General features: G+C 42.8%; 1 protein-coding gene across 1 annotated transcript; it reads left to right on the forward strand.

Annotated features, from left to right (window-relative positions):
- Positions 1-15,810: 15,810 nt before the first annotated feature.
- RAB39A (RAB39A, member RAS oncogene family) lies at positions 15,811-23,170 on the forward strand (the record flags this gene model as incomplete). The annotated part of the gene is made up of 2 exons (XM_079538705.1): positions 15,811-16,133; positions 22,744-23,170. 2 exons carry the CDS (start codon positions 15,811-15,813, stop codon positions 23,168-23,170), a joined length of 750 nt encoding a protein of 249 aa, XP_079394831.1.
- Positions 23,171-23,894: the final 724 nt, after the last annotated feature.

Consider the following 23,894-nt stretch of genomic DNA (forward strand, 5'->3'; position numbering starts at 1 on the left):
AACAAATAATTTTTATGTTGACAGCATCTGCTCTAAGTAAAGTGAAATGCTATACTGCACACACAGACAACTATTACTGCTTTCTGCTTTTACTTTATCTACAAAAGGAAAAACAAAATGTCATGGGTGAACTTAATCTGAAACTGCTGAAGTGATTCCAAACAGAATTTCAAGCAAGCAGAACTGTGAGGATTTTTTTTATTGAAAGTATTTATACCACTAGAGGTCCTTCGTGGTCAAATTATGATTTCTACATTTTTTACTATAGATCTTTAAGAGTGCTTAATACAAAGATTACTGCCTACAAAGAAATTTATTTTCTGCACTATAATATAGTCTTAGAGTAGCAGTAATTTTCCATGCTTTTTATGGTAAAAAGTTGAAGAATTTTTTCAGAAATTTTAATAGAAATTTTTGCTTTATTTTGAAATACATCATTTTATTTTTTAGTTCAACAATTGCACATGTAACATTTCTAATTTTTCATTAATTTACACTATTTCTTCACCATAACTTATTTTCTCTTAGAAACAAATAAAGACTAACCACCCAAATCAGGATATGCATTTCAAACAATAGAACAACATAGAACGCAGATTTCGTCTGCTGCTTCATGATTGTCTTCTTACTTTTCCAAGTCAAAAGCCAGTTAAAAAATGCTTGAAAGCTGTTTGGAAGAACTGTGCAACCTTGGGAGCTTGAGTAGTAGGACTGAGATTAAATTCGTCTCTACAAAACATGATACCACTTATCTGGAAAATAGTAACAAATACTTGTAGCATATGCTCATTATTTGGAAACAATTAGGAACTAAGACAAAGAAGTTCTTGCTGTTCTCAGAATGGCCATGAGCTAGAAATGTCTAGCAGCAGCACAAAGGGCACACAATGGCAATGGGCACAAAGTGGCACCCAGTTGTCTCTCTATGAACAGCAGGAGCACTGCTGTGCTGTGCGGTTGGCAGAGCATTGGCACGGGCTGCCCGGAGGCTGTGGAGTTTCCTTGGAGATCTTCCAAAGCCGCCTGGATGTGGGCCTGGGCACCCTGCTCTGGGTGTCCCTGCTGGACTAGGGGCTGGGACAGGTACCTCCAGAGGTCCATTCCAACCTCAGCCATCCTGTGATGCTGAAACTCTGTGATAAGCTGAAATCAAGACATGTATCTGAATAGATTCTGAAACATGGTGCACATGCTAGTTAGTCATGTTCAAGACAAATGTACAAAAAATGCAAAAAGATTCGCAGGAGACCATGAGAGTATGGCTTATTTTACTAGTAAATGATGCTGACGTGGACAAAGCTGCTGTTAAAAAATGCACTGAGAACAAACTCTGGAAAATGAAATAAACTTTTCAAAATAAATTAGATTGGTAGTAAAGAAAAAGCATGTGTATTTTAGTTTATTAATTTTAGGCTGAAAATGAGAAGACAGTCCTTCATTTATGTTTGCAACACAGCTGCCTTTAGTTGGACAATCGGGCCCTGAAACAGATGTTCTGTAGGAGCAGAAGTAACAAGAAAATAACCCGGAAGCCAAGCATTCACCTCCAATGACATCAGTGGGCTGGGGCTGGCCTGTTCATCTGAGGTGTGACCCAGGAAAAAAATCAGTTTTTGTGGCAGACATAGTGCCTTAGAGGCCTGAGTAAACCAACATGAACATTAATTTCAGTCATAGTCAGCAAGATCTCAAAGGTCACTTGGCGTCACATTCAAACACAACTGCCTCCAGTGTTCAGTCCTCCAGCCCTGGCACTGTCATAAATGACATTAGAAGAGCCAAAGGGCAGATGGAGATTATAGCCTCACTGGAAAGGCAGACATAACAATGCCCAAGGATCATCAACATTTGCATCTTCTTAGAACATGTTGATAGCATGACTTTGTTCCAAACACTCTGTCCCAGAAATGAAGAAAACTCCTCCTCAGTCCTCTGACAGATTTCGTTGACTTCTTAGAAGTACATTTTTCTGATGTCTGCATGGAATAACATTTAACACTTCCATCTGTGCAACTGCAGCCTATAATATGACCTCTCCAATACACAGCTTCTGTTCTTTGGACTAAATAAACTAGTTTGGATTTTATTATTTTTTTTTAAGTTGATCACTTTAATGACTATGGAAATAGTGCTTGAAAAGACACAGCCTAGAGTTTTCTGTTTGCAGACTGGGTTGCACTTTATTCAGGAATCACGGAATCATAGAATTGCTTAGGCTGGCAGGGACCTTAAAGACCAACTAGTTCCAACCCCCCTGCCATGGGCTCCAGCCTGATGAATGTGCCTTTCAAAGTATTTTTTATTAAAATATATTTATATATACAATTAGAACCACAGAATAATTTAGGTTGGAAAGAATCTTTGGAGGTTATTTGGTTCATCTCCCAGCTCAAAGCAGGGTCAGCTAGAACAGGCAGTTCAGGACGACATCCAGTTAAACTTGAATATGTCCAAGGTTGGAGATTTCACAACTCTCTGAGCTCCTGCCCCAACTTATAAGTACCCTCACAGTAACACAGATGGCAGCTCCACCACCTCGCCTTGCTAGCCTGTCTTTCCTGTTGCAGTCATACGAGCTGTACCACCATGTCATCGTGTTTGCAATGAGATTGCGGCCTGTGATAACACACAGATCTCTGCTTCTTCTTGTTTATTTCCCATGCTGTATGCATTAATATACAGGCACTTTAGGGAAGAAAATGGTGTAGGTATACCTAGAGGAATACAAGAAGATTTCACATAGGCATACATACTCTTAAGGTGGCTGGCCTTCTGATTTTGTCACTGGAAGCAGCTAAAGAACATTTATTGCTCTTACAGTTGTCGTAGCTTATTCTCCTGTCAATTGCAATGGCATGAGAATTGCCATTATGGACCCTGCTCCCTGATTCGTTCAGTTTAAAGCACACCTCACTAGCTTAGCCAGCCTGTTCCCAAAAATTGGTCTGCCTCTTCTAGACAGGTGGATTCCATCCCTCCCTAACTGATTATAATCTTCACAGAAGGTCTCATTATTATAAACCCCCTAACCCTCACAACAGCACCAGCCTCATAGCCATGAGCTGACATGTATTATGCGTATTTTCCTGGCTTCCCTCTTTTCTCCATCTGGTAAAATGGAAGAGAAGATAACCTGGGCTCTAGTGTTTTTCACTTGTGCTCCCAGAGCTTTGTAGTTTTCTTTGATTCTTCTCACATTCCACCTTCCAGCATCATTTGTACCCACATGGAAGAGCTACAGGCAATAGTAGTCTGTGCTCTTGATACAGTGGAGCATCCTTCCAGTAACGTCCCAGATCCTGGCTCCCGGGAAGCAGCAGAACTCTTAAGACTCCCTGTCAGTCCAGCAGAGGGAAGTGTCAGTGCCTCTTTGCAGGGAGTTACCAACTGCTAGCACCCCACATTCATTTTTACAGTACCCACTGCAGGCCACGGGTGGTGGTTTCTTCATGGAGATCTTGGGAGTCAGGAACACCTATAGCTGCAAGAGCTTTGTACCTGTCTTTGTATCCTGCTAGTGGAGCTGGATGGTAGGGACTGAAGCGGAGCCCCCGATCCAAGGTTCCTCTCTCTCAGTAATGTCTCCGGCTGGAACATGATTGTTAAACAACCCGTCTGTCTCCCTCTCAGCACATCTGATTTAGTGCAGGTATTTACCTTATCAGTAGGAGAAGGTCCTGGGGCACTTGTAACAATCACCCACCCGAACTGAAGGTCTCATTTTTTACCAGTTTTGCCTGGACAGATGCATCTAACATCTCTAACATCCTGCATATGCAAAACCCATTCTTTTTCATATTGCCTACTTGAAAAAAACATCTATTCAAATAACACGATCATCAATTCTATTAGGAAAAAAAAAAATGTTTTCTCAAGAACATTCAATTTCAGTGTTAAGTATTCAAAGATTTTGTTGTAAATATAAGCCTGTTCTCTTATAATTGGATTTTAGGTTTGATATTTTTATTTTGAAAATTTTTTGGAAGTCCCGAAGTCTTTCTTGAAGTCCACTTTCTTGAAGTTCATTTAAAGACTTTAAGTGAAGAGAGAGCAGAAAACATTTCATGAAAGTAGAACAAAAGTTAAAGAAATTAGGTGTCAACCAGACTTGTTGAACCACATTCCACTCTTTGTTTTAATCTTGGCAAGACATTCTACTAATGAGTAAATGATGTGAGCTGCACCTTTAACATAACATTAATTTAGCTGAACTTTCACCACTTGGAAGATATTGGAAGACATTTTGTATCTACAATGTAATATATCATTAATATTTAGAATAATACGTAGAAGAACACAAAATGAGCAGGGCTGAGTTGTTTTTTGTTTTGTTTTGTTTTTGTTTTGGTCAATAGGAGTCTCAGAAAATATGACTCTTCCAGACATTGAAGCAAAACTTAGCTGCCATGTTAGCAAAATGTTAAGTACTTTATGTGCTGGCATGCTTTCCTATATGTTTCTATTAAGATATGTAATCAGGTTGCTTTAGGCATTCCTTTTCCTATTTCTAGAACTGAAATTGATCACAAAATTCTCTTTATCTCTCAGTCTTCATATAAACACATTAGTAAAATCAATATTATACTGAAAACCAAATTAATGAAGAAGGAATTATTCTTGGAGATTTGTTAGGAGGAGAGGTTTTACAAAATAAACTGTGTTGCTGTCCAAAAGCTCATCTGTTCCATGGTGAGGTGCACTCCCTGGTTCAGAATTTTATCTGATTTAAAACACTGTAATATAGAAGTGCTCTATGAAATTCAGTAGTCTTATCCAAAGATATTCAACTTCCAACATTGACTAGAACTTTGTTCATTTTCTTCATAGAACTTTTCCTTATGCTCCTGGCCATCAGTCATGCACACTACAAGTTAGATGTCCAAGACTGAATGTCCATGTAGCAGCATGCTGTGATTATTGCTTTGCCATTCTGTTTGAGTATGCAATATACTATACAAGATAAATACTTTCTATTGCATCTGTGAGAGAAGAAAATGAATGTCTAGACTGATTTACAGGAATTTTACTACAAAATGACTATTTCATGAAAGTTGTCATTTTTTGTGTCTGTCCAGTTCATTATGTTCAGTTTTGTTGTGCTTGTTTGCTTGTTTGTTTGATCTGTGTGATGCCTCTTCAGCTTACAAATTTTTCAGGCACATATGCCCAGCCACTTGACCCACCAGCATCCCTTAGTCCTCCATTACTACTCAGCCCACTGATACCACTAAATCCTTTGCTACAAAATCTGCACCAGAACTTGAAGATGAAAAATGGCTCACAGATTTATCATTTTTGGTGGATTTGGACACTCATTTAAATGAGTTAAACATAGGTCTTAAAGGGGAAAATCAATTTATGCTGTCTTTCAAACCATAATAGTGTTCAAAATGAAACTTATGGCAAGCTCCGGTTATGGCAAATCATTTCACACATTTTGATATGTTGGCTAAACACAGTCCTGTGAACAGCAAAAAAAAAATGCAGCCCCACTTTCCATTCTGATAATGGAATCTGAGAATAGGTTTCAAGATTGCTAGAAAATCACTAATTTTTTTGTATATTTGTGTCTCCATTTTCAGTTGACATAAATACATTACCTGTGAACTTTCAGATTGAATGTAGATATTCAACTCAAAGAAAAATCTGATCCTGTCTCTTTACCAGACTCTTAAGAGCCTTGTCTTACCAGAGAAAATACCTCTTACTTCACAACCCTGCTTTATTCATGTCACTGCATTTCCTCTTTCAAGAATGAAGCACTGGAAGACCAAGCTTCCATCAGAGATCTCTGTTGAGCACCATCAGAGCTCACTGAGAACCGAGGTGTTAGTTTCACCAGTTTTGGTGTTAGGCCAAATAGCCCACTAGTTTTATGGTTTATTTTTTCCCCTTATTCTTCAGTTTTAATTAAAAAAAAAAAAAAAAAAAGTTTTGTTACCTACATACATGAAGTATATAATACATATTTATATGCAGCCTATGACAATTCCTCTTCACTCAATACAGCACAGAAAAGCCAAAAGGTTGGACACCTATAGGCTAAACAGAACATGCTTGAAGGTGACGTGTAGTCTTTGGCAGGCATGAAATGGGCTTTTTCTACCACTGTGTGTGAAAATGTTTATTTTTAAAACCTCTTCCTTGAACTTCAGGACGGACTTTCAGCACCGCCTCCTCTTCCCCTACGGAGGAGGCTCTGCGCTCCATTCGTGGCAGCAGCGGGCGCCCCCTGGCGCTCAGATGAAGCCTTTACCACATCGCTCAGCGACGGGGGAGGGGCGAAGAGCGCGAGCGCGCCAACGCGCCGCCTTTTCCGCGGCCCGCCTTCGTCAGCCCGCGCTCAGGAGGGAGGCGGGCGCGTGCGCATGTAATAATGACAGCGAACGTGTGAAAAGCAGCAAATGCTCCTCTGTTAAAATGCTCCATCTGTTATTCTGGTGTCGGTATAAAATGTTCAAGTGTAGCTAATGCTAAATATTAATCACTTGATTTGTAATGATTGGTTTTTAAAGGGTAAAGAGCCATTTCCTCAGCATGCATCACAGTCGCTCAGCATGCCAGGCCATGGCGTATGTGCTGAGCAAGGAAAAGCAGTTTCGCTGGTTGTGGCTGAAGGGCAGGCCACGACCCTCTCCTGCATAGTTCACCCTTGTATCTGCCCTGTTTCCAGAGCTTCCTGTTGCATCAGTTTCTTTCCATCTGGACAGCTCAGCATCTTTCTAACCAGAGGTCATGTTCAGGCAAAAGCATTTTCAGTCTCACCTCAGCAGCTCCACAGGCCGGACTTACCCTGTCTCCCACTGCCACCTGGTGGGTAGTGCCGCTCATCTGATATATCAGGCAAGGAGCTGCCTTTCCTTCAGCCCGTTGTAATGTCGCCGAAAAAAAGAGAGCTATGCACCCATGAGTGTCAGTGTATTGTGTCAAACCTGTCATAGGATGTGAGCAGCAGCATTACAGGATTTGAGCGCTGAGAACCCCTACAAATCTTTGATTCCAACAACGATCTTTTTTCCTTGTGAACCCAAACAATTTCTGGGCCATAAGAGCTGAAATGCTGAGAACAAAGATGTTCAAGTGGTCTTTGAGAAACCTCAGACAGATGTTAGTGTGAGGATTTCACCTGTTGATAATAGTTTTCATTTTCACCCCTGAGATCATTCAGATTCGTCCCTGGGACTGGGAGCAGAACTTGAAGAGGCTTCACTGAAAAAAAGGCTTGTCCGTGTATTTTCTGAACCAGAACAGTTTAGTTTGAAGGGACAAAAACATCCCTGATGGTAACAGAATGATTCAGAAAGGGTAGTGAAAGTGAAATCCTTCCTTCCTGCAAGGAGCCACTGAGAGTTGGTTCTGCAAGGGCATGCAGACCCTTCAGAAAAACAATCCTGCTTCCCTCTACACACATCTCCCCTCACTTTTTGTTCTCCCATCTTCCATGCCTCTCAGTCCTTTCAGAGAGATGTCAGGCAGTGCAGGAGGCTGGGATCAGTGCATGGTGGCTTCTCCATCAGCAGCAGTTCTTTTAGAGTCATGTCTCTCATGTCATGGTCTTCTTTCTCCTGCTCCAGCCTGTTTTGTTTTGTTTTTTACTTTTGCCCTGGCACTTTCCACCCTTTCTTAAATACATCTTTCACACCAGAAACCCATCAGATGGGCTTAGAGCTGCCACCAGCTTGGCTGATGGACTCACCTGTGTGTGACAGTCCCTGGAGCCAGCTGGAAGCAGCTGTGTCCTGCACAGAGTACCCCTGACCTCTTTCCACAGAGGGCTCACTTCAGCCCTGCCTAAAAAATGTATATATATATATCCTTGCCAATTATGTTCAATACACATATATATACAATTTTATAAGCTACATGACATCCCTGTGCTATAGTGCAGCCAGGGATAGGAGCTGCGTGGGTTGGATTTGTGGTTTCTTTCACAAGCTCCTCATCCTGTGGAAGTGATGGTGTAATCCTGGAGAGATTGTGAGAGTCAGTGGGGTGCTTCCTGCTGTGCTGTATATTGCACTGACAAGGGGTCATGAGATTGAGTTGGCCTCTGTTCTGCTTCTTGTGTTCCCCAGAAGTTGCGCAGATGATCCTGGATCCTGATCATGGGTCTTCCCTCCCCATAGTCTTTTTTCAGAAACATCCAGTTACTCTGGTACCCTGCAGTGTTCTTAGTTACAGAGTTGGTTAAAGAATATGTTGTTGATGATAAAGCCATTTCTTTCTGATTTGCTGTCACTGTCTGGTTGCTCCAGTCATTTAGGATGTTTTTTGCAATCCACAGTGATCGCTGGGTTGTTTGCACAGCTGTCTGTGCTATCTTGGCTAGCTATTTCCCTGAGCACACCAAAACCACTCTGTTGTTAGGGGCAAGTGGTTGATCATGCTTTAACTAAATGAATTTTATTAATTTGTTGTCTTTTGCAGGGCCTCTCATTAGTTTATTTATTCTTCTTTTTATAGGCTGATCTCCCTTTGGGATCATATACCCAATCTTAGATTTGGGATCTTCAGAAAAATGAGAGTGTGACTTTTACAAATGGAAAAACCTTAAAAATAGCCATCTGTAGGAGGATCTTCTGGGTTTGTCAACAATGTGGAAAGCCTGGGAATTCCCATGGGGGTGGGAGGGCTTCCTGCCTTGGAGGTACTTGATCCTCCAGTGCCAACAAGGTGAAGCTCCAACTGTCAGCACAGGGGCTGGCTTTTGGGTGCAAGACCCTGGGATTTACTTGCAGTTCCAAAGCCTAAGACAAGCCTTTGCCCTAGAAGTAAGGATGCAGAACAGTTGTCAATTTTTTGGAAAGAAAGTTGCCCGTAATTTACCCTGTTCCTCTATTGGTCACAGGGATATTGGGTGGTGTGGTTCTGTACTTGGTGATAAACTACCTAGATGTATTAGTCTACTTGGAAGGGTGAGTGTAGCAGATGGATAATGATTCCTGTTCAGCAAGCATACACGTCATACACAGCTCAGAGATTCACTCCATCAGTCTAGTTTAACCACTCCATTATCAGTAATCCCAGAGGAGCAGGTCACTCATTCTGGTTGGCATACTCTGGTATGTAGCAGTTCTCCGTGCGCTTCAGCTTCTACATTCTATCAACTGACCACATGCAGTGGTCTCCTCACTGGGCTAGCATCTAAAGCTGTGTATTATGTTTTGTATTAGATCATCAGTATAAACCAGCTGTGGTTTTACTAAACATGCGGCTTGAGGCCCAGTCTCTTTCAAGTTCTCCAGCCCGGAGCAAATTATCAGTTGCCGCTGCAGCTTCAGTAAACCCTCCAACCGTCCTCTCAAATAATTTACAAGAAAATAAACATTAGTTGTGTTATCAGACTTTACTGGCTTAATCTGGTCGCTTCAAGCTCAGCAGGTATATTCATGCCTCATTTGCCTGGGCAATTCTTCCAGGTAGGTGAAATTCAATGACACCTAAACGACATGGAAGTTCTTTTTGTTTAATTTTTGTAAAAAGTGCAGGGAGAGTTATCTTCCCATCCTGGCTCAGCAACTACATTCACGTATCATTGTCTTCTCTGTACTTTGTGAAGCTTGCAATGGTATAAAGCACAAGGAGAGTCACAGGATAGGACAGAGACATTGGGAAGGCAATTATAGCTAATATTCCTCTTCAGAAATTATCAGAATGCATCTGGGGCAAAGCTGAGTATCTGAGAAAAACAGAAAATCATGAGAGGGAGCAATAAATTGTAGGGTTCCTTCAGCAATGCAGTGCTAAAGAAGATAGTAATAACTTTGACCAACACACTCACAGGTTCTATAGCACAACGCTGAGACAAAGAACATTCTTTGTTAGCTGAAATCTGCATTGTTTCATGCACTGGCATTTCCCAAACAGAAGATGTAGGAGGCGGACTTCATCATACAGAAAAATGTGTGGAATCCCACAAGGAGTCATTCCAAATGACAAATGGAAAACGTGAATGAAATGTAAGACTGGCAAATGACAAAGAAAAAAGCATGAGAATACTTCACTTATTTCATAGTAGAATAAATTGTCATGTGTCAGATATAATATAACTCCATATAAATATGAGTTATTAATTAAAACAACAATTAAAGAAAATGAGGATGTACCCCTGGCAAGCATATCTCCCTGTGGCCCAGCACCAGGCTGAGCACTGTACCCACACACTGCTTCCTCTGGCCCCATCCTGGCATCTCAAGGCCAAAGTGCATGAGTTCTGTTCAGTACTTTGGAAGAGTAGATTGGATATTCCCGTGTTTTCCTAATACTTTATTGAATTAACTGTACTTCAGTAACTATGATGTCTAGAATGACAAGACTGTGGAGATAGATGCTGCTATAAATGCAGTAAACAGACACTTAGGAAGAAAGTGTCATTGTTGCTGTAAGGCTGATCTAGACACAGAAAACATCAGGCTGGTAGCAACTGCACTGAGTATAACACTAACAAGATTTTGAGGGAGGAGATGGTTGGCAAAGAGAGGCATCCAGTGGGACAGATGATGGGCTTGTGGATCAGGTACAGGCAGTTTATTTGTGTGAACAGGAATGGCCTGATAGTTGGCAAGCTGTGAAGCAACTTACCAGTTATAAAACATTCATTAAGCAAACACGTAGTTCCCAGGCTATAATGTTAAGAGCCACGACTTTTAGTTCCCAGGCATCTCTTTGAAATTATGATGTAGTGCCCTCTGGAAGATTGGGTTCGAGAAGTTAGAAGTGTTCCTATCTCTGTCTGGGTGTTTCTGTTCTTTACTGACTACTTCCATGAGTTCATTCTGCTGAGGGGTTGTTTCACTTGCATCCATTTCGCAGAGCCATTAAAATGCCTCAAGCAGATCTGTGATGATATGTATATATGAATATGAATATATACATATGTATATGTAGGACCCATGGATTTTGATTATTCAGTGGTGCAGCTTCCCTTCCCCCGCAATGTTTGTACACATCTATGTGAACAGCACAAGGAACATCTTCACCTTAATCAGACAAGGACATATCCTAAGAGAATTAATTGTGAAATGTACATAGGAAATCATTAATAATACCATAAATTGAAATAAGCTTATGACTCCTACTACATTTTCCTGCAAAAAAAAAAAAAAAAAAAAAAAAAAAAAAACAGAAAACAAAACAAACAAAAAAAAACCCAACTTCCAGTAACATATAACAAACCAAGATTGTGTTAAGCAATAAATACAGTTTTTTTTTCCCAACATATTTCCCTTTATTTGATGAAGGTTTTATGACACATTAGTTTTTTTCTCAACCACCTCAGTTCCTGCTAACACATCCCTAATGAGAATTTGCCACTCATAGTGTTCCATAAGTCTTTGGCTTTTCTTTGTTATTTCCAGGCAAGCTGCTCTCTGTTCTGAAGTCTGAAGCTGGAGCTGTATCAAAGCTGAAGAATATGCAATCTGTGTCTGTATCTTCCAAGCAGAGACATGTTGGCATTCTGGTAACACAGTCATGAGAGCTGCACACAAACCAACATAGAGAAAAGACATCTGAAATTGCTGGAGATATAAAATAAAGCAGTGCTCTCATTACACACAAACTGTGAAATTTAATCAGGCTTCAACAAAAGTTCTTGTTTTCATTTAGCTTTTAATTTACCTGTGAGTTGCTGAGCCCTACAGAACAGAAGAAGGTTAAAGGAAAATGTTATGGTTACACAGACTGAGCAGAATTGTTTAAGTCCAGAAGCTTACAGGTAGTTTCCAGTCCTGCAAAGGCTGCCTCTGTGATCTCACACAGAAAACCTGGATGTGGTTTCCTCAGCCCCACTTCTCGACGTGCAGATACCACTGTAGCACACTAAATATGGCTACATTGATATTTCTTACGTCATTCCCTATGACTTTGATAGGGGTTCAACAATCATCCGTCAAAAGTGTATTTCTCTAACTTACCAGAACACAAGTTGCTAGCAGTACATCATCTTTACTTCTTTTTTGATACTTCCATGCCTGAGGGTACTTTTCATAACTTTTCTTTTAAAAGCACATTTTTAACATCATCTTCAATGTTAGAGGGGCATAAGACTTGAGGTTCTGATCTTACAATTTGTTGGTTTTTTTCATTGCAGCCAGAAACTATCCTACAGCCAGTGTCATTTAAAACAGAATCTGAACAGTATGATTGCCACAGCCTTAATCATAGTTTTGAGAAGAGGTGCACAGCAAGCAAGTCAGACAAGAGGCTGCTTGAATCGGCGTCAGCATTACCAACTAGAAGAAATGCTCTTTGCCACTGAGTCTCTTGTAAGCAAATTCAGTGACACTGAGAAAATGTATTAGTTTACACTAATAAGAGTGGTTGTATGCAGCTTTGTCCTCATCAGCATTCAGCACTCCTAGCACTTAATCCCAGTTTCCACTGATGCAGGCAGGCATAGACCTGCTCAGCAGCTACTGCAGAACTGTCCCTATATTCATAGTGCAAAAGTGAACAGGTTTTTTCAACATATTGTCAGGTGAATATTTGCTCAGTGTACCATTGGCCTGGGTTTGTGTTTTCTTTCACTCCTTAGAACTCCCTAGTTTTATGCATCATCTTCTAATACTTTTTTTTTCTCTTAATTAATTACTTCAGGATATTTCTATCTGCTTCTTACCGAGAGCAGAAAGTTCCATAAACCATAGCTGAAGTTTATGTTAACTTCAGAGTGACTCAGCAGCACTTAAGAGATTTTAGGGCAGACTGAACATATCAGCATAGTGCTATTGCACTACTCAGCTATTAAACTTCTATGCGTGCATCAAAGAAATCAGTGAAGAAACAGCAAAGAATGTCATGGTTTAAGAAATGTCCTTTCCATTACTGTGTGAAACCCATCTGGCTCCATGGCACTGAAGGAGAAGGTGAATCATTGTCATTAGTAGGAAGTATCCCATCTCTAGTACTGCTCTATTGTGAGAGAGGGAGAGCTGACAGCATCTTCCAACGGCGTATCATAGTGAGCATTTCTCTGATGAAATCAGCAGCTGTGAGGGCCTCCAGACTGATAACCTAGGCCATACGTACGAGCCTGCTGTCTTATTGGTGCCTCATTTCTCTTAGGCTCTTTGGGAAGCAGTTTCTCAGTCCCAAACCAGGGTTGAATATTGATTACCATGGTTTGTGTCTCCCAAAGTCTCTGTATGACATGCGCCTGTTGTTCAGCAGTTTCCTGACCTCTGTGATCCACGATGACCTACCCACATCAAAGAAAGTTAGGAAGTCCACGTAAAGTCAGTAAAGGTGAAAAGAAGCCAGTAACTTATAGGCCACAGGGTTCTCAGTTATACTTTCATGCAGCCACCTATCTAATAATGCAGTAGACTTAGAGGTAGGTGTTTTTATTATTATTTCCCAGAATTTAGGTCTGATTCACCTTGGGAAGATCAGACTCAAGCTGTCAATGCCATAATGGTGGAAATCGAAAGAAGGTCGGGCTCAAGTTGCTGCTTTAACCTCTCTGCTTTAGCTGTTTCAGCTCCTCAAATCAAAACAATTTCTACTTCTTTTTTCAGCTGCTGGTCAGAGATCTCTGTGACAGGCTGTATGCTGTCAGCACCTCTGCACTCTGTCAAACTAACAAAAACTGCATGGTTTGGAGATAAAATTCACCCACTTTGTCCACTCCATATCAAACATAACACGGGTTTCTTAGGTAGCATTTCACATCTGGCGTTCAAAAGGTCCCAGATGAAGATATAAGATTGTGGTTTGGATATATGTGAATTTCTATCCTCCTACAGCTGGTTTATAGCTGGACCTTGGAAGCCTGCAAATAGAAACACATTTAGCTCAACTGTAGACAAGCTGACTTTTTCCATGTGTAGGAATGAAGCGAGCTGTGCAACTCATAGGTGTGAGGTTCTTCCAGTCTTGTCTGCAGAGGACAACAACCTCTTGTGCCTCCTCACCAGGGCGTGCAGTCTGAGCCTCAAGGCCTGGTGGTGTCAGCTGGGATGTAATCCAGGCAGGGCCCGGGTGCTACACAATGGGAATCATGCTGCTGATAGCACATACCTCATGCCTCTCTTTCACAAGCAAATAGTTCTTGCATCCAAGTGCCACTTCTGCCAAAACACGCAGAAAGGATTGCTAGGAATGTCCTGTAAACACATCACACCTTAACCTGCAATTCCAGGTATAATTTTACCACGCTGAAGTTCACTGATATAGGTTAGCAAAGCTTTATTTTAAGTGTTACTCAAACGGAGCAACTCTGCTAGCACAAGCCACGTTCAATTTATTTTTCACATGAGTAGCTGATGGAAGTAGAGGGCAGAAACATGAAGGATTCAGACACATGTGGGCACGCACAGACCCACAGGTGCACATGGGCACACAGGCTCAGGAGTCCTGGGGATGAACTGGCCGGCCCCGAAGGTCTTCAGAGATATAGGGTTCTGGAGCAGGCAGTATCCACGACTTCAGCTCAGAGAGCACAGAGAGATAAACCCCGCTAGCATCACCTTTTTATTAGCTGGGTTGTGTGTTGGAGTGTCCCAGTGCTGGCTGCACTGCACACCCATGTCAGCTCAGTTTGGAGCTGTAGACCCTGATATGACTGCTACATGCAAAGCTCTCTTCTGATGTGAGACCTGCCCAAGGGCCACTCCTCCACACCGTGGAGCTGCACAGAACACCTAAGCCTGCGTTGTGTTGTCCTTATGTAGTCTCACACTTGTCACTGCTTAACGCATCAGAGTAACAAACCAGTCAGGGTACAAGAAACCTGTCCCATGGAGTCACAAGAGAAGCATAGGTTCAAATACGCCCTCACCCACCAAGAACAGTTATCGTGATAGTTGCATCTGTGACTGAAATAACAGAGGAAAACAGCCAGCTGCATGAAAGAAACCACTGCCCATCTGCTCTGCCTGCCTTTGCCTGAACAAAGTGCCCGTCGCTAGCTGCCTGCTTGCTGCTGTTCTGGGCTCCCTGAACATGTCCTGAAGCCTCCCCTCAGCCTGCTGTGCTCCGGGCTGCGCACACCCAGTCACCCCCAGCAACACCTCGTTGACGTCTGCTGTCCCGTGCGGTCCCGAGGCATTAGCAGAAGTAAGAGAGAAGACACTCTCAGCACATTTATCACAACATGGTGCTGAGCCGAAGTTCCCGGAGGCAAAGGAATTTCCCAGGTGGGCACCTACACCGCGGTACCGCTCTGCCACAAGGTGCAGGCGCTTCACAGCGGCCCGCTGAGCGCAGTTTGCTGCACGTCCCTCTCGTCTCCCGCGCCCATCATTTCTGAGGCCGGTTAGCAGCTCTCTCGCGGACGTCCTGCCCGCTGACTCTCCGTCTCCCTGTCCCTCCCCCCAAGCCCACTCTCCCTCCTCCCCTTCCTCCTTCTTCCGCATCCCTGGCCGGCTCCCAGCCGGCCGCCCCTCCTTTCCCCCGCGCCCACACGATCCCGTTTCCCACCCCGTCCTCGAGACCTGCAGCCCACCGACCCCTCCCACGCAGCCGCCGTCGGAAAGGCTCGCCGCCTCCCTCGGCTCCCGCGCGGCGGGGCGGGCCCGGCGGGCGGCAACACCCCGCGGCTGGGAGGCCCCGGCGGTCGGCCCGGCCCCGCCGCCGCAGCAGCGCGGCCGGCTGAGGGCGGGCCCGGCGCGGCGGCGCGGTGCTGAAGGGACAGCGCCCGCGGGGGCCGCCGCCCTCCCGCCCCGCCCCGCCCCGCCCCGCCGAGCGCGGGCGGCCGTCGGGAGCCCCGGGAGCGGGGCGGGGGGACGCGGCCTCCGCCCGCGCGTCTCGGAACTCCCCCGGTCCTTCCGCCTGCCCCCGGCCGGGCCCCGCGCGCCCTCCGCCGCGCCCATGCCGGGCGTTGGGGCGATCGGAGCGCGGTGCAGGCACCGGCCGCGGAGGAGCCCCCGCGAGAAGCCCGAGGCCAAGCCGGGCGAGGCCGGGGCCGCCATGGACGCGGCGATTTGGATCTACCAGTTCCGGCTGATCGTGCTGGGCGACTCCACCGTGGGCAAGTCGTGCCTCCTGCACCGCTTCACCGAGGGCCGCTTCCCCGGGCCGCTGCACTCCGACCCCACCGTGGGGGTAGACTTCTTCTCTCGGCTGGTGGAGATCGAGCCTGGCAAGAGGGTCAAGCTGCAGCTCTGGGATACGGCGGGGCAGGAGCGCTTCAGGTAGGGGATGTCGCCGTCGTCGGCCGCCGGCCTCCGGCACGCCCAGCGCCGCAGCCCCTGGCCCCGGCGCCGTGCTCCCGTCCCTCCACACTGCCCCGGATGCATTGCCGTTCCCCCGGCCCGTTTCACTCCCCGCCTCTCGGCTGCTGTACCCCAGAGATCCCTGTCTGCCGCCCGCCTGTGTCCCCACCCTGCTGCCCGTCACTCCCACCCCACTGCAAACCGTCATTCTCACCCCAGTGCCCACCATCACCTTCACCCCATTGCCCACTGTCACTCCCACTCCACTGCCCACTATCACTTTCACGACACTGCCCACCATCGTTTTCACCCCACCACCTACTTCTACCCTCACCCTATTGCTTACCATTGCTCTCATCCTACTGCCCATTGATTCCCCTCTTAGCTTCCTCCTTCTGCAACCTTCCCCTTCTCAGCTGTTCTTTCCCTCACAGTTCACTCTACTAGGTTTGCCCTAAAGTCCTGAACCTAGCACAGCAAACCCTCCCCAGCATCTTTTCCGTCTTCCAGCTAGTGATCCCCACTTTCCATTTCTTACGTTGTCATCAGAACTCGCCCTTCCTACTGCATTTCTGCTCCTTCCCATGCAAACTGGAGAGGCCAGGCCACCTTCCTGCTTTGCTCCTTCTACAGCACCGCAGCACTGTGAGCACCAGTGCAGCCCTGGCACTGCCAAAGCCGCAGGGCAGCAAGGGACAGTCCCTTCCCAGGGTTTCTTCTGCCTTCTGCACCTGCCTGGCACAGATGGCTGCTAGGAGCCTTCACTGATGCTCTGGTCATTTTCAGTGAAATGCTGCACTGAGAGCCAAATTCTTTTTTTTTTTTCTCCTCTCTGTCAAAAACAGGCAGTAATTTTTACATGGGTTTTAGTTTGGATCTAGGGTTCAGTAGATGTGAATTCAAGCTAGAAGATAGCCCAACTATCCTGATACATGCTTAACCCACACTCTTGTTATGGGGTTTAGCAATAGGGTTGGAACAGGTCTCTCACTGATGAGAACAGAGCCCTTTCTGTTCTCTGTCTTCCTCTGCAACAGTTGTGCAGATGCTGGCACTCCGGTGGAGGTGGGATTTCAGCCTCTTGCCAGGGGATGCAAACCCTTTTGTTCAAGCACTACAGTGAAACAAAAAAACTTTCTCAGGCAGGCATGAGTCACAGGCTTACATGTCTCTGGGCGGGCAGGACTCTGAAGGGTCAGTAAAGAAATGACGGTGATCATGGCAAGCTCTTAGCATTTTTCATCCTCAGTGCTTTCCAACAAAGAACGTGAAATACTTGTAAACAAGTGACTAAGGAAGTGTAATCTCTTCATTTTGAATTTGCTGACAAATAGCCGGGATGGCCAATGACAAGGCACTTGGCTGAAAAGAATGCCAATACGGGGTTTAGCATACATTTTAACTCAGATGATAGCCACTGTGAATGCTCGGGGGATATGCAGTGATGAGTCATGCACTCAGCTGCTTTAACATCTACCTCTGGTGTACATCTGTGTTTTTTTAATACCTAGCAGTTACAAACTGGAGGGAGCAGTTTTAAACATCTGTGTTTGTTTTTCTGCTAGGAGCTTCTTGTCAGTTGTTGTAGCAAATGCCATAGCATTTATTGTGAAGTCTGTTTTATGCTTGCTCAAGAAAACTATAAATATTTTACTAAATTATACACTACAAGTTAAAAACTTGCATATTCTGTTCTCTGCTGATGGAGAAGAGTGCAGATCACAAGCAAGGATTGTCTTGGGGAAGAACTAATTATTCTGAGAAGTAACCTAATTCTGTGGAATGCAAAGCAGCCTGCAGTTCAGATTCCCAGTTCTGCTCTGGTTCACTTGTGCTGGTACTTCAGATGGGGGCAAAACCTGTCTGAAAAGCCCCTGTGGAATTCCCTGTGTGCAGTGCCAAAAGCCGGCTGTGTAACAATGCCCACCTCTTGGGACATCGGGACGCCCAGGGACAAGTGAGGGGGGACACACCTGCCATCACACCCTCCTGAAATACAACACTTATTTTCTTGGGGAAATTCTTTTGGAAAAGTTCTTACCTGCATCTAGTTAACTGATTCCACTGTATTTGAACTGGATTTCATGCATATTCTTAGAAATAATCCTTAACACACATTGTTTGCATTACTGATCACATGCAGTAATTCTTAATGCTTCCGCAAGAAGGGTAAGCAAACTGCAAATGCTGGTGTTGGACAGTTTTCCTATATTGCTCTGCTAGTGCAGTTACTTATGGCATATACTTTGATAGCAGTGAGGCATCACTAAACAGAAGCTCCCATTATGCCAGCTGCCATACAGACAACAAGATGATCAGTGCCTCCAACAGTTTATTGCAAAGCACCTGCAGACTTGGTTAGTCCTCGGGTCTGTCAGGGAGACAAAAGTAAATCAGGGATTCACCCGGCTCTTCTTAAGGTTCTTTTGAGGGAGGTTAGCCGTTATTTAGAGCAGCCCACTGCTTTGGTCAATGTGTGTCACATCTGCTTTGCTGTGATTTGTTTGTTTTTTTTCTGTATTTAAATGCAACACAGTTAATTTAAATAATGGAACTGAGTTTACAAGGCAGTGCTGCAAAGAGTGAGAGTTTATTTCAGGAAATTAGAGACATACTACTATGGGCATTCTTCAGTTAAATTAACTCACTTTTTAGTATACCATTATATTAACTAGAAACATTCTGTTTCTAATACATTCCTTGAAAATAAAATTATCCTTTTTCTTCTTCCTGAGGAAGCTACATGTATTTTCAAACTTACTACCATTGCAGTGTAGTCTTTAGTCCTGGAATAAAAGTAATTCAAAATTAGATAAAGCTTTTAGAAAAAGTTTGGTTCATCTGGTAAAGATCAGTAGGATCATAATGAGAAGAAACACTGTGACTGAATTAAAGTCATCCTAAAGTCATAGGCTGATGTGATTAATACATCTTCTAATTGATTTTCAGAAAGAAAATTACTCGGTGGCCATCCATATTTAACAATGGCATGGGAGCGCTGTTCCGAGTTACAAGGGACTTTGTAACCTGTATGTTATGTACAAGGAGGAGGGGAGAAAACAAGAATTGCCTTTTCAATAATGCTTGTATCGATTTTTGTTCCTATCAGATAAAGATGATATAATTAGTTAGGCATTTAACATGCACTGTAGCACACACCCATCATGAACAGGCCGATGCGATGCGAGGAGTGTGCAGCCACACAAATCCCCATTCAGCTCTACGGAGCAGGAAAGCTGCTTCCCTTCACTTAGTGCACAGGAAGAAGGCAGGCTCTCTTCAGAAACAATATCAGCTTGCTCCTCTCACAAAGGCACACACAGACAGGCTGGTTTGGGCACATCCATTAACTACGGCCTTGAGAAGGGAGGGTTCAGAGTCTCCCATGACAGAAAAGCAGGGAGAAAAGGCAGCAGTGGCAGGCTCAAACAGCAGAAGAAAAACAAAGAGCTTTAGGCAGAAAGATAAGACACGTGCATAAAGACAGAGGCAGGGCTGGGCTGAAGGGTTCAGTCTACCTTCAGTCAAAGTCACAGGCAGATCTGCCAGGTTCCTAATACACAGCTAGTTCTGCTTCCCACTTCCAGCCAGCATCTCCTCTGAAGGGTCTGCAGTAAGGGACATCCTTACTTACACCGTTGCCATCTTCCCCATTTTAGAAGGAAGGCTGCTGTTTCAGCATTACTTTTTCACCCTGATCCCACCCTGTCCCTAGCTGAAGGCTTTCAGTCTGCTAAAGGAAATACTCTCCTCTCCCTCCCTTCCCACAGAAAATGAATTATGGTGCTGCCAGTAACACATTCCCTTCCACAATGCTAGTTTTAAGATGTGTAAGTAGCTGAATCAAAATGCTCTGTACATGGGAAGAGGTTATTTCTAGCATAATTTAGGATCGGCATGGAAATAACTGGAGCAATGGAAATTTGAACATCCTTAATGTGTAAGCTGGGTAACATCAAACTTCACTTGTCACCAGCTCCTCATCCTGACCTGAAGAACTTGGAGGACCTGGAGATCCTGAAGGACCATGAGGTTTATTCTTCTAAGAAAATGACAAGTAATGGAGTTAAAAACTTCAGCTTGCTTTTAGAATCTGATCTTTCAGCATTTACCAAAGAGTATAATGATGTCAGTGGATTCTCTGCTTGTGAAAGAACAGAGAGGGCCAGTCTGGTTTTGTCTAAGGTCTGTGCTTGGTACCTTGTTTCTGATAGAGTCTTTGAATTCTCCGGAGTGCTCTGCTAGACTGTACTCAATTTGAGGGATTTCCTGAGTGATGCAGTTTGTCTGTTTACTAAACCCCATCAGCCTCTTGTTCAGTGCTTGTTCAGTCTGCTGTGGAATACAGATAGCTTTTTGCATTCATAACATCTTTCCCAAGCAGTTCTACAAGCCCACCAGCTGTTGCTTGGAGAGCCCTTTTTTCTGTTTGTTTATTTCTTTCAAATCTGACTCTTAGCTACATTTGGCAACCCTGGGCTTTTGTACTTGAAGCCTTAACTGTGGATATTTATCTGCTCTGTCTGGGGCACTCATGATTTTTTATACCTCTGTCACATCTCCATCAAGTTTTCTCTTTTCCAGTCTGCAGTGCTGTAGCCAAGTCAGAAATCCTTGTTTCCTGGTCTTTATGATCACTGAGATGGTGCTTATGCTGTAGGAGAAAAGTGCCTCGTATTGAGTGTTTTTCTTTCAGTCATCAGATAAAGTTTGCTGAGGAATACCTTTTTAAAACACATCAACACAGCAACACGTGATACAACATAACTCCACATAAAAATGCTCAGTAGATAATGCGTTGCTTTTTCAGTTTTTTTTTTTACTTCACTTACTAATTTTGCTTCAACTGCTCATACATTTCTATAGCATAAATGTTATACCATGTTATATTTTTCTTTAAAATTGGTTAGTTTGCTTTCCACTGTTCCAAACCAGATCCCATTTTTGTCATGCATTTTTTCTCTAAAATCACCTGAGTTATTTGGATTTACTCATCTATGTTTGCAACTTCTCTACTGCCAAAAAAAAAAAAAAAAAAAACCAAACCCACCAACAAAAACCAATTAAGAAAACCTGAAACTGATCTTTGTGGTATCTTTATTCAATACTTCACAAAATACAACACCCTTCATTTATGGTCACTTTTCATATCCAGGCTGTTGGAATCCATCTGAGGGTAAGCTCGTGTTGTGTTCACATTCAGACTCTTTGCAGACCTGCTCCATGGACTGTTGCTGGGAATGCAGAAAAGATCTTTCTGAAATATTTGGAAAACAATTACTCCCTATTACCTAAATAAAACAATTGCAAATGCAGTTTGCTGTGACTAAATGAAGTTATGTTGAGAAATCTAAGCCTTATCTGTGCACTTACCTATCTGTAACGTGACTACTGCTCCTAATTACACTTCAGTGTTCAAACTGTTAGAAAACGCTACGTGAGATGTGATTAACTGAAAATCAGAGGGAGCTCCTTTAATGGAAGATATTTGTTGTTGTGTAGAGTTAATCCCAACTCAAAATGTTCTGGAGCTGCATTCTCTCTGTAATCATACGATAAAATGGTTCATTCTTGAATATATTATTATTTCAAAAATGACTGTCCATATAGATTTTCTGTCCCATTTCAGTTGGAAAAATGTACACATACACCTTGCTGTATGTTTATGTAACTAATGTTTGTGTCCAGTCCTAGGTAGCCAATCATGTTCTTTAAAATGTCTCTTCTCACCTTTTCCTAAGGTGATTAGAGACCTAAAATCTTTTTTTTTTCCCTTCTAGAACATATTCAAAATCTTTTCAGAGAAAGGATCTCCTTCCAAAATTAATTCTAGTGAATGGTCTGGAACAGAGTGAGCTGAAAAGTAGAAAACATCACTACTCTTGGGAGTTTCCTGCCAAAAAAAGAGTAAATGCAATTAATAAAGAGCTTTTCAACCTTCACATGAAAGATCTGCTGGAAGCAGAATTTGTTTTGTCCATGCTGTAAAAAGTTTGTGCCCAGCTCAGCCAATTTTGTGTAGTGCTGCTGGGGAATTTCCTTTCTTAGTATGTTACCTGATGACCTCTGCAAGCACAAATAACAGGGATTACCTGTACAGTTCTTGTGATCAAACAATTTGTCCATAAGGAATACAAAAGGATTCAGGTTTGTGGACATTAGCCTAAATATTTTATTTTGAAATAACCGATTAGAACGAAGATAAACGAATGTTTGTGTGAAACTGGATGAGTCGGAGGTTAAAGCTAACAAGCATTTGACAAAATATATGTAAGTATTATTTTGTGAACACGTGCAACAGTTTGCTAACAAAGAGTGTTTTCAGAATACTCAGCATTCAAAATTGGCACCCAAAATGTTGCCTTCAAGAATGTTTAGAAAGTGACTTTTGCATATAAGAAAAAATGAAAAATGAGCATTTAAGTGTGGAAAAGTTAATAAATTCCAATTAATTTCAAAAACAGCAAAGATATTTCATAAACTTACAATAGATTTAACAAAACTGCCCTGTGGAAAAGTATCCTGTTTCCAAATGAAGTGAAGATGTATTTTAATTTCCCTTTTCTGTTCCTTGTTTTTTTCTCTGCAGATCAATAACACGATCTTACTATCGCAATTCAGTCGGCGGCTTGCTGGTCTTCGACATCACCAATCGACGATCTTTTGAACATGTGAAAGACTGGCTGGAAGAAGCAAAAATGCACGTGCAGCCCTTTCAGATTGTATTTCTGTTAGTTGGACATAAATGTGACTTAGTGTCACAGCGTGAGGTTACAAGAGAAGAAGCAGAAAAACTGTCATCTGACTGTGGTATGAAATACATAGAAACCTCAGCAAAAGATGCCACAAATGTCGAAGAGTCCTTTACAATTCTGACACGAGACATCTATGAACTTGTGAAAAAAGGAGAAATCACAATACAAGATGGATGGGAAGGTGTTAAGAGTGGCTTTGTTCCAAATGTTGTACATTCATCAGAGGAAGCTGTAAAGCCCAGAAGACAGTGCATCTGCTGAATTTGTAGCATGCCAAAGAGCACATCAGGTGTTCAGAAGATGACGCCAACCTAAAGCCAGAATAATAATTCTGAAACAATATTAGATCATGACATAGCTGAATCACAGAATGGTAACTTGCTTTTGTATCCTTCCATCTAATTCATAACTTCATAGAATTTTAAATTTTTTTTCTTTTAGAGAGTACAATTACTGTGTGGTCTTCAGGAAAAGAAATTATATATTGCTAAAGGAAACATTAATCCTATAGCGAGACACATTGAAAGGGCAATAATCATTAAGACAACATCCTCTCTTGGGCTCTGTATTTTGAGTATAGTTTAAAAACAAGCCTTGCTAGGTGAGGATGAGACGAGCTTTTTACTTTCATTCATTCTGCCTAAGTTTTGAACAGGAAAATATCACACCTTATACTTTTTTAATGCAATTCTTTACTCAAGTGCAACATTGCTTATCAACATTAAAGTTTAGTGCATTGTAGAATTTCATAAGAACAATAACTAAATAAAGCAAGTTGAAAGAATGTTCCAATAGCATGGATATGACTTTTGATATGACTATGAATACAAGCCTTACTAAAGAAAAAGAATGTTTTAGAAAAGGAGATTTATTTGTATATCGAAAAGGGGAATAGAAGCAATGAAATTTAACAATGAAATTTACTATTGAATATTTTCTGAATTTCCAATGAAACTAAACGTTTCATTGTTCACATGCGATCCAG

Source organism: Tetrao urogallus (genome assembly GCF_951394365.1).
Source record: "Tetrao urogallus genome assembly, chromosome: 1".
In the NCBI taxonomy this organism is placed as follows: Eukaryota; Metazoa; Chordata; class Aves; order Galliformes; family Phasianidae; genus Tetrao; species Tetrao urogallus.